At 45.9% G+C, this 14,040-nt stretch overlaps 1 protein-coding gene across 1 annotated transcript in view; it reads right to left on the minus strand.

Annotated features, from left to right (window-relative positions):
- Nucleotides 1–14,040, minus strand: part of LOC141146038 (1,25-dihydroxyvitamin D(3) 24-hydroxylase, mitochondrial-like) — a 92,135-nt gene that overhangs the window by 17,681 nt on the left and 60,414 nt on the right. The window contains exons 4-5 of the mRNA XM_073632799.1: nucleotides 13,070–13,166; nucleotides 12,897–12,988 (exon numbers count right to left, since the gene is read on the minus strand). Of these exons, the coding sequence (XP_073488900.1) occupies nucleotides 12,897–12,988; nucleotides 13,070–13,166 (189 nt within the window). The remainder of the gene's footprint in view (nucleotides 1–12,896; nucleotides 12,989–13,069; nucleotides 13,167–14,040) is intronic.

Raw genomic sequence — 14,040 nt, forward strand, 5'->3', positions numbered from 1 at the left:
TTCATCTTCGGCTATTTCCGCCACGCCTGCGCAGTAGAGGGGGGTCCTTATCTGCCGAGCGGAACTTTCTCGGCAGAACACCGGCCACACCACCTCCCCGAGTCCTGTCCAATAACTGCGAGCTTAGCAGCAGGCTCCACCTCGGGATGATCAGTACTCCAGTGGGTGCTGCCTTATCACTGCTGGGGGAGCAGATGGGGGAGGGATCTTTCCTAGGCATGTTCTGAGTGGGCACCACACAGTGACCCCACCTAGCAGCAGAGCACACAGTCAAAGCGATGTGAATGTCTGTGATCTTGTGTAGGGATCCACACTATGCTGGCAGACTTGACTGTCCGTGAATGAAAATGTTTTGCAGCAGCCCCCTTCCTGCCATCTTGGGGCTTCCCTAGGGTGGCGGAATGCCAGGGCCTGGTCACAAATGTGACCTTTGCAACCCTGATAGTTCCATCACTGCCCTATGGCTAGACTTCAGAACACAGCTATATTAGAAAATTGGCCATATCTGTCATTGTAAAGGAACTGAATAGTTAGAAGAACTATTTTATTACATGTTATTTTGTCGTTGACTGTTCACAACATTTGCTGTTGCAATTCTAACCATCAAAGAAAATGTCTTTAGCACTCGCTGTTATGCCCAGACAGTAATGTAAGAAAGTTTACTCTATGGTAGCCTCTTACAGAGGCAAGGTTCTTTAATTTTTAATTAGAGCATTTGGATTAAGACCAACAAATTTTAAATATTGTTTGAATGAAAAAAAAGAAACATATCTACAAAATAGAATACAAAACAGACATAATCAACAGTACAATATAAAGGATTATGTCATGAGTCTGCAGTAATGTTTATGTCTGTCTGCTTACCTCTCTGTTGTGTTCAGCTTAAAGACTGACCCCCTGTTCACTTGTCTGCTTAAGTAATCTTCCCTCAAGCATGGTTCTACTCCAGCCTCTAACAGGGAACACTATATTAACCTGTGCACTGCAGACAAGCCTCACTGATTAATAATGTGTGTTTGGCTTCCTGTGTGCTTCTTGCCGTGTGCATTACGTCTGATTCTGTTTACTGTCCTCGGCTTGTTCTTAAATATCCTTGCCTGCTTCATACCCTGACCTTTGGCGTGTTGCTACCCCTGTCTGCTCATTGCCCCAACCTTTGGCTTATCTCCTGACTATCCCTTGTTGTTCTGGTCTGCTGCTTCCTCTCTATCCTCCAGTAGCCTACCATGAGCGTGAGCATGAGCTGGGAGACCCTGGGGGCCATGACCTGGAGCCAGTTGCAGTGAAGTCTATCCCCACCACTAGGGGATCTGGTGAACACATGCTGGCTCTTAGACTCCGCGCCCTGGGGAATCTCATGCTCCAGCTGCCAGTGGGATCTGTGTTGGTGCTCCACCTGCTTTCCTGAACCAGTCAGAGCTCCATCCGTGGCAGTCAGCCGTAAAGGTCCACTACCTTAGCGGTGCACTCCTGACCCCAATTGCGTGAATATGTCCTCAGGTGACCTGACAGTTTGACCATCCATGGACCCTGCTGACATGCCGCTACCAGCAGATGATTCTGTCACATACCTTACAGCGGAGCCCGAAATGATGAGGGTGGCCTCTTGCACGGTTCCAGTCCAAGCACCCCTGGTGGTGGTTGGTACAGGGAGTGTGTTGGCAATGAAAGGGTGCAGGTGCCTGCAGGCAGGAGGCTTGAACTTGGAGATAAAGGAACTTCTGCTGAGGAGATGTGGAAACTGATCACCAGACTTATTCAGCAGGAGCCAGATAGGATCAACTGCAGAATCAGGAACAGGCAGGAGTCTGCAACAGGCTGGCAGCGGTGTACAGAATCAGAAGGCAAAACTGTAGTCAGAAACAGGCAGAGGTTGACAACAGACTGGCAACGGGGTACAGAATCATAAGGCAGAGCCGTAATCATAAGTCCAAGCCAAGGTCAGTATTGCAGGTAGAGGCAGGTTTAGCAGGCAGGGGAAAGCCAAGAGAATGGTCAGAAGATAGCTGGGTTTTCAGGAACAAGGTCAATCAGGCAGAGTAACAACAGGAACACAGGGACAAGCTGAAGACGATCCAGCACTGATGCTAGGCAGTAGGGATGAGCCGAACACCCCCCTGTTCGGTTCGCACTAGAACATGCGAACAGGCAAAAAAGTTTGTTTGAACACGCGAACACCATTAAAGTCTATGGGACACGAACATGAATAATCAAAAGTGCTAATTTTAAAGGCTTATATGCAAGTTATTGTCATAAAAAGTGTTTGGGGACCTGGGTCCTCCCCCAGGGGACATGGATCAATGCAAAAAAAGTTTTAAAAATGGCTTAAAGTCAAACAATAAAAGTGTAATATCCCTTTAAATTTCGTAGCTGGGGGGTGTCTATAGTATGCCTGTAAAGGGGCGCATGTTTCCCGTGTTTAGAACAGTCTGACAGCAAAATGACATTTTAAAGGAAAAAAAGCCATTTAAAACTACTCGCGGCTATTGCATTGCCGGTCCGACAATACACATAGAAATTCATTGATAAAAACGGCATGGGAATTCCCCTCAGGGGAACCCCGAACCAAAATTTAAAAAAAAATGACGTGGGGGTCCCCCTAAATTCCATACCAGGCCCTTCAGGTCTGGTATGGATATTAAGGGGAACCCCGGCCAAAATTAAAAAAAAAAAATGACGTGGGGGTCCCCCTAAATTCCATACCAGACCCTTCAGGTCTGGTATGGATTTTAAGGGGAACCCCGCGCCAAAAAAAAAAAAAAAACGGTGTGGGGTCCCCCCAAAAATCCATACCAGACCCTCATCCGAGCACGCAACCTGGCAGGCCGCAGGAAAAGAGGGGGGGATGAGAGAGCGGCCCCCCTCCTGAACCGTACCAGGCCACATGCCCTCAACATTGGGAGGGTGCTTTGGGGTAGCCCCCCAAAACACCTTGTCCCCATGTTGATGAGGACAAGGGCCTCATCCCCACAACCCTGGCCGGTGGTTGTGGGGGTCTGCGGGCGGGGGGCTTATCTTCTGACGGTTCTTAAATAAGAAGATGAAGAAGAAGATGAAGAAGAGAAGAAGATGAAGAGAAGAGCAGGAGCCTCCCCCCATGCCATGGGTGCGGAGCGGCCCGAGGAGAAGAAGATAGAAGACGCCGTGGAGGAGATGCTGGACGAGAATGCCGGAGGAAGAACCAGAAGAGCCAGAAGAACCAGAAGAAGATGAAGGAAGATAGAAGAAAGAAGAAGCATTTAAATAAAGGAATTGTCAAAAACTGTCTCTTGTCATTTTTAACATTTTTGACAGTTTTGACAGGGAGGGGCCGGGATCTGGGGGTCCCCTTGTTAAAGGGGGCTTCCAGATTCCGATAAGCCCCCCGCCCGCAGACCCCCACAACCATCAGCCAGGGTTGTGGGGATGAGGCCCTTGTCCTCATCAACATGGGGACAAGGTGTTTTGGGGGGCTACCCCAAAGCACCCTCCCAATGTTGAGGGCATGTGTCCTGGTACGGTTCGGGGGGGCGCTCTCTCGTCCCCCCTCTTTTCCTGCAGCCTGCCAGGTTGCGTGCTTGGATAAGGGTCTGGTATGGATTTTTTGGCACGGGGTTCCCCTTAAAATCCATACCAGACCTGAAGGGTCTGGTATGGAATTTAGGGGGACCCTCACGTCATTTTTTTTTTAATTTTGGCCGGGTTCCCCTTAATATCCATACCAGACCTGAAGGGCCTGGTATGGAATTTAGGGGGACCCCCACGTCATTTTTTTTTTTTAATTTCGGTTCGGGGTTCCCCTGTGGGGAATTCCCATGCCGTTTTTATCAATGAACTTCTATGTGTATTGTCGGACCGGCAATGCAATAGCCGCTAGTAGTTTTAAATGGATTTTTTCCTTTCAAATGTCATTTTGCTGTCAGACTGTTCCTTTACAGGCATACTATAGACACCCCCCAGCTACGAAATTTAAAGGGATATTACACTTTTATTGTTTGACTTTAAGCATTATTAAAATCACTGCTCTTGAAAAAACGGCCGTTTTTAAAACTTTTTTTGCATTGATCCATGTCCCCTGGGGCAGGACCCAGGTCCCCAAACACTTTTTATGACAATAACTTGCATATAAGCCTTTAAAATAGGCACTTTTGATTTCTCCCATAGACTTTTAAAGGGTGTTCGAATTTGCCGCGAACACCCCAAATTGTTCGCTGTTCGGCGAACTTGCGAACAGCCAATGTTCGAGTCGAACATGAGTTCGACTTGAACTTGAAGCTCATCCCTACTAGGCAGACTCTCTGTTTATATAAGGTGCCGTGTGCCAGGATTCACGGCAGCGTATGTGTGTTACCGCATTGGCACTCGCGGGTGCGCGTTAGCACACGAGCGTGTTCGCATAGAGGTGCAATTGTGCATGCCCACTCTGGATCTCATTTGTCTCTGGCTAAGGTTTCACGCATGCACATTGGCATATGCGGAACAAGGGTTGGCAGCTGCTGCACGGAGACGGGTGCTTGCTGTGTGAGTTCTCTGACAGATTCATTGCAGGGCATAGTCTGCAGACTTGAGACCCACGAATCTAATCAGACTCAGGTGATGCGATTACTCCAGTATTTGGCTTCCCACTTCAAACAGCTTCAGGCCTCCTTAGGAACCCCAATCCAGCAGCCTCAATCACAATCAGCGGCTGTACCTATTCCGGTCGCAGCCACACATTCGCTGCAACTACCAACTCCGTCCCGTTTCTCTGGGGACTCCAAGGCCTGCAGGGGGTTCCTCAATCCGTGCCCCCTTCACTTTGAACTCCAGCCTCAAAACTTCTCATCTGATCGGGCAAAGGTAGCCTATATTATTTCTCTCCTTCCCGGTGAGGCTTTAGCTTCACCCTGTGGGAGAAGAATGATCCAATGATTTCTAGCCTGCCTGACTTCTTGAAGCTCTTTCAGAATATCTTTGAGGAACCGGGTCGGGTTTCTTCAGTGGCCAGTGCCCTTTTACGTCTTTGCCAAGAGTCTTCTTCCGTGGGACAGTATGCCCTTCAGTTTCATATACTAACAGCTGAGTTGAGCTGGAATAATGAGGCATTAGTTGCAACCTTTTTACATGGCCTCTTTAACTGAGTTAAGCATGAATTAGCAGGAAGAACCATCCCCCCTGGTCTGGACAATGTCACCTCCTTGTGTAACCAGATCGATATTCGCTTTCAGGAGAGGGCCATAGGAAAAAGACGTCAGCACTCCCTGGTCCTTAGCCAGCCTGAGCTCCCCTCCCTCCGTCCCATGGAACATCTTCTGCCAGCTAAGGAACCTATGCAGTTGGGCCGGACCAGGCTTTCCCCTGAGGAACGTGCTAGGTGCAGAACTCTGGGCCTGTGTCTCTATTGTGGGGGCAAAGGTTATTTTTGTGACTCCTGCTCGCTTTGTCCGGGAAACACTTGGGGCTAATACATGTAGAAGGTGGAGTATTGGACCCAGAAATATCACCTTCTCGTCTCCTTCTTTCTGTGTTCCTTCATGTGGGTGCATCCCCTCAATTGGTCTTGGCATATCTGGATTCAGTTGCTGCTGGCACTTTTATGGACTGGAGAACTGCATCTTCCATGAAGCTTACCCTTCTGCCCTTACCACACCACTGGTGGTCTCAGCTATTGATGGCACTGTTCTTTCAGGGGGCCCTATCCATTTCCAGACTCTCCCTGTTAAGATGTCTGTAGGGATACTCCACCAGGAGTGGATATCCTTTCTTATCCTACCTACAGCCTCAACCCCCATTGTAATGGGCCTCCCTTGGCTACAGATCTATTCTCCACATGTAGACTGGACTTCTGGGCAGATCCTGGCTTGGGGTTCCTCTTGTTTCTCATCCTGCCTATTCAAGGTTGTCCCAAATGAGAGACTTCCGGGTTGCAACCACATCTGTATCTTCTGCTCTTCCTGCTGCATATATCCAATTTCCGGGATGTGTTCAGCAAAAAATCAGCTGAGGTGCTTCCTCGTCACAGGCCCTTTGACTGTGCTATTGACCTTGTTCCTGGAGCAACTCTGCCCAGGGGCCATACCTACCCTCTGTTCATCCTAGAGACCCATGCCATGTTAAAGTATGTCGCTGAGAATCTTGAGAGAGGGTTCACACGGAAATCCTCATCGCCTGCGGGAGCAGGGTTCTTTTTCGTTGCCAAAAAAGATGGTACCTTAAGAATCTGCATTGACTATCAAGGCTTAAACGCGGTGACAATCAAAAATCGATGCCACTTATGCCTTGTAAACATGGTCGGATTTTCCGATGGAGAAAGTGCGATCAGATTGTGTTGTCGGAAATTCCATCGGACTTTTTCCATTGGAATTTCTGACACACAAAGTTTGAGAGCAGGCTATAAAATTTTCCGACAACAAAATCCGATCCTTTAAATTCCAATCGTGTGTAGACAAATCTGATGCACAAAGTGCCAAGCATGCTCAGAATAAATTAAGAGATGAAAGCCATTGGCTATTGCCCTGTTTATAGACCCGACGTACGTGTTTTATGTCACCGCGTTCAGAATGATCCGATTTTCCGACAACTTTGAGCGACCGTGTGTATGCAAGACAAGTTTGAGCCAACATCTGTCGGAAAAAATCCGATGGATTTTGTTGTCGGAATGTCCGTTCAATGTCCGATCGTGTGTACAGGGCATTACTCTTAATATCTGAGCTATTCGACAGGTTGAAAGGTGCCTCCATGTTTACCAAGTTGAATCTCAGAGGTGCATACAATCTGATCCGAACACAGGAAGGTGACAAATGGAAAACCGCGTTTAACACTAGAGATGGGCATTACGAATACTTGGTTATGCCTTTTGATTTGTGTAATGCCCCAGCTGTGTTTTGTCAACGAAGTCTTCAGGGATCTGCTTTATCAATTGTGGTCATCTATCTGAATGACATTCTCATCTTTTTTTGGAAAATCAGCTTGTTCACAGAACCCATACCCAGATAGTACTGCAGCGCCTTAGAGAGAATAATCTGTATGCCAAGGTGGAGAAATGTTCTTTTGAATGTTCTGAGGTCCTGTTCCTTGGATGCTTTGTCTCTAGTTTGGGTCTTCACATGGATGCTGGAAAGTTCTCGGCCATTACCAACTAGCCTCTTCCTGCCAGTCTCAAGGCAACACAGCGCTTTCTTGGGTTCAAAAATTATTATAGGCAGTTAAGCAGGAATTATTCTTCCATTGCTGCACCTATTATCGCCTTGACCAAGAAGGGTGCGAATGCCAAGGGGTGGTCTCTTGAAGCTGTCTCTGCATTTCATGATTTAAAACAGGCCTTTGTTTCTAGACCTCTCATGAGGAGACCTAATCTTGGGGATCCATTTTTTATTGAAGTTGACGCTTCTTCCATGGGGGTAGGAGCTGTGCTTCTTCAAACCTTTGAGAAGAAACATCAACCTTGTGCGTTCTTCTCCAAAAAAAAATCTCAGGTAGAGAGAAATTATGCTATTGGTGATCGGGAACTTCTTGCAATTAAATTGGTATTAGAGGTATGGCGTCATCTTTTGGAGGGTTCCCCTCACTCCATAACGATTTTAAAAATCATAAAAATCTGCAGTACTTGCAGAATGCCAAACGACTGAATCCCAGACAGGCCAGGTGGAGCCTTTTCTTTTCCCATTTTAACTTCACGATTACATACAAACCTGCCAGTCGGGCTGATGCACTCTCCAGGTCATTTGACACTTTGGATGAGAAGCCCATCCCTGAACATGAACCGATCATTCCGACCTCATGCATTCTTGCCCATTCCACCACCCTGGAGTAAAAAATTCCTCCTGGCAAGACCTTTGTCCCCACTGAGCTAAAAGCTAAGATCCTTCGTTGGGGACATGATTCCAAGGTGGCAGGTCATGCTGGGTTCCTCCAATCCTTCATGCTCATCAATTACCACTACTCTTCGCTTGGATGTCAAAGACTACGTTAAGGCTTGTCATATCTGTGCTCAGTCTAAATCCTCCACACAAACTCCTGCTGGTCTTCCCATGCCCTTGCCCATTCCTAAGGAGCCCTGGTCTCACATTGCCATGGATTGTATCACCAATCTCCCACTGTCTGAGAATAATACAATCATTTGGGTGGTAATCGATCAGTTCTCCAAGATGGCTCATTTTTTTCCTCTTCCTGGTCTTCCTTCTGCTCCTGCTTTGGTTCCCATTTTTGTTCAAGAAATTTTCCACCTCCATGGGGTTCCTTCTCATATTGTTTCCGACAGGGGTGTTCAATTTACTTCTCATTTTTGGAGAGCCTTTTGCAAATCCCTCAATATCGTCTTGGATTTTTCCTCTTCTTACCACCCTCAATCCAATGGACAGACTAAGAGGGTTAATCAGCAGTTAGAGGCCTTTCTCCGCACCTAAGTCTCTGCTCATCATGACGATTGGTCCTCTCTACTTCTGTGGGCAGAATTCTCTCACTAAAGTAAACATCAGTTCTCAGAACACACCCTTTTTTATAGTTTATGGAAGACACCCTCAGCTCCCTCTTCCTATGACCTGTTCTCCAGACATTCCAGCTTTGACTATGACTCAGTAATCTTTCAATTCTATTTGGGGTGACATTCATGATTCCCTCCAGGCAGCTGCTGACAAATTCAAAGGTTTTGCCGACCGTTGCAGCGTAAACCTCCTTCTCTACAGCCTGGGGACAAAGTCTGTCTTTCCACCAGAAATATCAAGCTCCGGGTTCCTTCTCTGAAGTTTGACCCAAGATTCATTGGCCCATACTCTATAACTTCTAAGCTGAATCTGATTTGTTTCAAACTTCAGATTACTAAAAGCCTCAAAATCTCAAACTCCTTCAATGTTTCCCTTCTGAAGCCTTGAGTTCTCAATAAATTCTCTCATCCTCTTCTTACCATGGCCCGGTTTCTGAGGATAATCAGGAGTGCGAGGTTAGCCAAATTCTGGATTCCCAACTCTGTCTTCTCAGTCGGTCACCAGTACTTTAGAAGGGACAGACTGCACCTAAATGAGGAGGGTGCAGATCAGCTGGGAGTAAAGATTGCCAAAAAAGTAGAGGGGTTTTTAAACTAGGCGACGGCGGGGGGCAGAGGTAGAGATAGTCAGTGTGGAACATATTCTTTTTTCCCTTTCGCGATGAGTGACAGGCAGTGCTGACAGCTGTCTGGTATGACTCATGAGGGGGAACACCGCGCCAAATTTTAAATAAAAAAACGGTGTGGGTTCCCCCCCCAGGGGCACACCAGGCCCTTAGGTCTGGTATGGATTGTAATCGCAGTGGGGGTCCCCCCCAAAATCCATACCAGACCCTTATCCGAGCACGCAGCCCGGCCGGTCAGGAAAGGGGGTGGGGACGAGCGTGCGCCCCCCCTCCTGGACTGTACCAGGCCAGATGCCCTCAACATGGGGGGTTGGGTGCTTTGGTGAAGGGGGGCACCCTGCGGGCCCCCCCACCCCAAAGCAACTTGTCCCCATGTTGATGAGGACAAGGGACTCTTCCCAACAACCCTGGCCGTTGGTTGTCGGGGTCTGCGGGCGGAGAGCTTATCAGAATCTGGGAGACCCCTTTAATAAGGGTGCCCCCAGATCCCGGCCCCCCACCCTATGTGAATGAGTATGGGGTACATGGTACCCCTACCCATTCACCTAGGGAAAAATGTGTCAATAAAAAAACACACTACACAGGTTTTAAAAGTAATTTATTAGGCAGCTCCAGGGGTTCATCTTCCAACTTTGGGGTCTTCTTCCGACTTCGGGGGTCTTCTTCCGACTTCTCCGCTCTCTCCGGCGTCTTCTCCCGGTGTTCGGCTTCTTCTCCCGGTGTTCCGCCTCTTCTCCCGGTGTCCGCTATCTTCTGCCGGGCCCCTCCGCTATCTTCTGCTCTTTTACCACTCTTTTGCTAGCGGTGGCCTGGTCTTTGCCGTCTTGTGTTTTGTTTCTTGCTTCTTGTTCCTTCTTCTCTTCTTCTCTTCTTCTTATGATGTTGACACAATGCTCTCTCCCACTGGAATGCTGTGTGCGAGCTGCACAACCATTTATATAGGCGGTGACCCTGCCCCCTTGTGACGTCACAGTCCCAGCATGCGCTGGGACAGTGATGTCACAAGGGGACGGGGTCACCAGGTGACTTCACCCGGTGACCCCACCCCATGCCTATATAAGTGACCGCGCACCGCTCACACAATAACAACGGGAGACAGCGTCGTGTCAACATCGAAAGAAGAAAAGAAGAAGGAACAAGACACAAGACGGCGATGGCCGGGCCACCGCTAGCAAAAGAGCGGCAAAAGAGCAGAAAATAGCGGAGGGGCCCGGCAGAAGATAGCAGACACTGGGAGAAGAGGTGGAACACCAGGAGAAGAAGCCGAACACCGGGAGAAGACGCCGGAGAAGTCGGACCAAGACCCCCGAAGTCGGAAGAAGACTCCCGGAGCTGTCTAATAAATTGTTGGGCCACAGGGTAGGGTAGAGGGTTCTTTACTGTAAGCCATGACCAAAAAAAACTGAAAAAAAGGTTCTTTTTTTGGTCATGCTCCAGGCCACATGTTGATTGCAGTTGCTCCTGCTCCTGCCCATCAACATCCATTGGGGCTTGTGGCTTATAAAGACATCACCTTGTCTGGATACTACGGGAGATTCCCCCTATGCCTTTCTGACGTACTGCCATATGGTATGTGCATCCTACGGATCCGGTACGGGTACCCTCTTATTCCTCATTGAATATTTATATGCCTTTTGATGTTTATCGGCACCTTCCAACCTGAAGAGACATCCCTCCAACACTTCCTATATGAACTTTACTTCACTTTGCTGTTCCATATTTATACCAGACACCATTTGATGCTCAAATTTTCACATTTATATTTTCCAAACTTGAAGAGCTACTACTCCTCATATGGACTTTTTCTTTACTGTTTTTATTATTTTTAATGGTTTTGCTGTTCCATATTGCACACTGGACATTTGATTATCATTTGATGCTTACATGTTTTCACATCTGTAAAGGTGTTCACTGTACATGCTCTTATCACACGTTTAATATTTGAGCGCTGCACTGTTTTGTTGTTATCCTTCCTTGAACTTGGTCTGTTTGTGTGCTAGCTGCTTGTATTTTAGTTTTGGGTTTAGCGCAGCATTTTCACTTTCTATACTATTGTTCTTGACTATCCTTGTCTGCTTCATACCCTGACCTTTCGCGGGTTCCTTGACTACCCCTGTCTGCTCGTTGCCCTGACTATCCCTTGTTGTCCCGGTCTGCTGCTTCCTCTCTATCCTTCAGTAGCCTACCGTGAGCATGAGCAGGGAGACCCTGGGGGCCGCGACCTGGAGCCAGTTGCAGCGAAGTCCATCCCCACCGCTAGGGGCTCTGGTGAACACCTGCTGGCTCTTAGACTCCGCAGAATCTCATGCTCTAGCTCCCAGTGGGATCTGTGTTGGTGCTCCAGAGGACCTGCTTTCCTGAAGCACTCAGAGCTCCATCCACGGCAGTCAGCCACAAAGTCCACTACCTTAGTGGTGCACTCCTGACCCCAATGGCGTGCATCTGTCACCTGGTCTCAGGTGATCTGACAGATTCAAAGTGAAAAATACTTAAAGTTGAACTATAGTCAGAACTTTTTTTTTTTAATTTTGGATGGAGTAAGGAGGAAGGGGTTCTAACCCTTGTCAGGTTTTTTTTGCCATCTGTGTCCCATTGGGGAGATTTCCCTTCATTTCCTGTCCCATAGCCAAACCAACCCAACATTTGTTATTTTGTTTTACTAACACTTTAAATGACAGGACAATAGAGAGGGTGAATCTCCCTAACAGAGTCACAGGCAGCAATAAAAACCTGGTCTTCTAATCCCTCTCAATTCTGTCTAAAACAAAACAAAAAGTTTTGCCTTAAGTTATACATGGAGTAAAGGTTGCCTGTTCTTGGGTTTCATGTAGATGTCCACTTCACTTGCAGAGTAAGTGACTTGCTGTATCTTTAGTAGTTATGATGCCATATGAGAGCTGCTGTTGCCAAATGCAACAATTTTTTGCAGTCCACGGAAAGGGTTTTTCAGATCTATTTACATCTAATCAAAGGGTCTGAGGGAATGTGTTGTTAGGTGATTGGAGTATTTTATTATGCTTCAGTGAGCATACACTTAATGCCAACTAGCCTAAATACATTGTTATTTCCATATACGTTTTCACAATCTGACAACCAAAATATTATATAACAGAAGGATATTGGAGATCATTGGAAACATTTTTTTGATCTTATGCATATTTCCCTTAGGATATCTAACGTGTTATATTAGCTTTCTGGACCTGTTTGGTGTCTACCTGATTGTTGTCTTCTCATACAACAAGGTGACCACTTTTTTATCGTGGTTGGTACATTAGAACAGAACTTAGGGATTATGTAAAAAGTTTGGTTATGGTAGTTAAAAAAAACAGATTTAAAATGTATATAGCTTTAAGCTGCTCTGCCAGGCGATTTACTACAGGCCTTACTAGGAATTTTTAGGCAACTTTACTAGTGGAGGTTTATAACATGTCTGCATTGTTTCTAAATTTCCCTGCTTTTTGTCAAAATCTGTTCTTTTAAAGTTGTCAACCCCACCCCCTATAATTGCCTAGGACAGGCGTGAGATTTAAATCTGACCATTTCTATTGGCAACTTGGACATTTTGGTAAAATTAGGGTGGCACTTTATTGATTACAACATTACCTCTACACAGTTTGGGGCTCACCAGACCTCCCTATCTTCACAATTAATAAATGCATTTGAACCTTTAGCCACCTCCTTTGAAAATATTTATATTCTGCCTTTACAAACCCTCATCAAATTTATTAACCCCTAATTTAAAACAATGACTTAATATCACCTACATTTTAAAAATATAACATCTTGGAGTGAAAGGTGACTAATTAGAAATTAGAATTTATATTTAGTACCTTTTTTACTGATTTTATGAAAGTCAAGGCATCTTCGGTACAAGCTTCTTGGAGAAGTCCACATCTCTCATTGTACAGGACTGAACAAATTACTGTAAAGGACATAACCGTACATTACATCCTTTGCAAAGTCAAAAAAACAAAAACTTACAAACTTTTTTTTTTTTACTTACTTTCATATGAAAGTTTGTTTAGTTCAAGGTACAAATCACCAATTTTCCCATCTTGGTCACATATGTGGCTAATGTACTTGATAAAATCTTTCAGTACCTAAAACGTGAATTAAAAAACAAGCTGCTTAAACATATGTTTAATTAAGTAAAAAAAACTTCTCTTTCTCTTAAAATAGTAATTTATGTGCTGGAGAAGTTCATATTTTTGACAGGTATCAACGCAAAGTTTGGCCATTGTAAGCAGAGCTTTTGGTATTATCTTGCACTATGTGTATGGGCTGGGGCATTCTGGGCTAAAACATTGAGGGCGATTTCCCCCGGAAGTTGAGAATCTTTACTCAAAACATTGTGTGAATATGCACATCAATTACCCAATGATGTGGAAAGCATCTGCATATGATTGGGTATTGAAAGTGAAAAATAATTTTTTTGCATTTTACAGGGAAACAGTTTTATTTTTCATTATTAATAGAGTAAGGGAGGGATTTGACCCCTGTAAGGTTTATTTTTGCTATCAGTGTCTCATTTGGGAGATTTCTCATTGCCAAAAGAGGAAGTGAGAGAAAATCCCTCTAAAGTGAGAGAATCCATCATTGTCACCAAGGTCACCAGAGCTTGTGTCCCCATTTTTTTCTATAATGTGAAAGATGATGTTACACAGAGTCAATAGATACCCAACATGTCATGCTTTGAAACTGCGCACACTCGTGGAATGGTGACAAACTACGGTACCTAAAAATCTCCATAGGCAGTGCTTTAAAAAAAAGGTTACCAGGTTAGAGTTACAGAGGAGTACTAGTGCTAATATTATTGCTCTTGCTCTGACAATCACGGCCATACCTCATATGTGTGATTTGAACACCGTTTACATATGCGGGCGCGACTTACGTGTGCGCTTTCTTTGCTGCGCGAGCTCCCGGGGACAGGGGCACTTTAAAAAACAAAATAATTTTTTTTTCTTATTTATTTTA

The sequence above is a fragment of the Aquarana catesbeiana genome, linkage group LG05, assembly GCF_042186555.1.
Source record: "Aquarana catesbeiana isolate 2022-GZ linkage group LG05, ASM4218655v1, whole genome shotgun sequence".
In the NCBI taxonomy this organism is placed as follows: domain Eukaryota; kingdom Metazoa; phylum Chordata; class Amphibia; order Anura; family Ranidae; genus Aquarana; species Aquarana catesbeiana.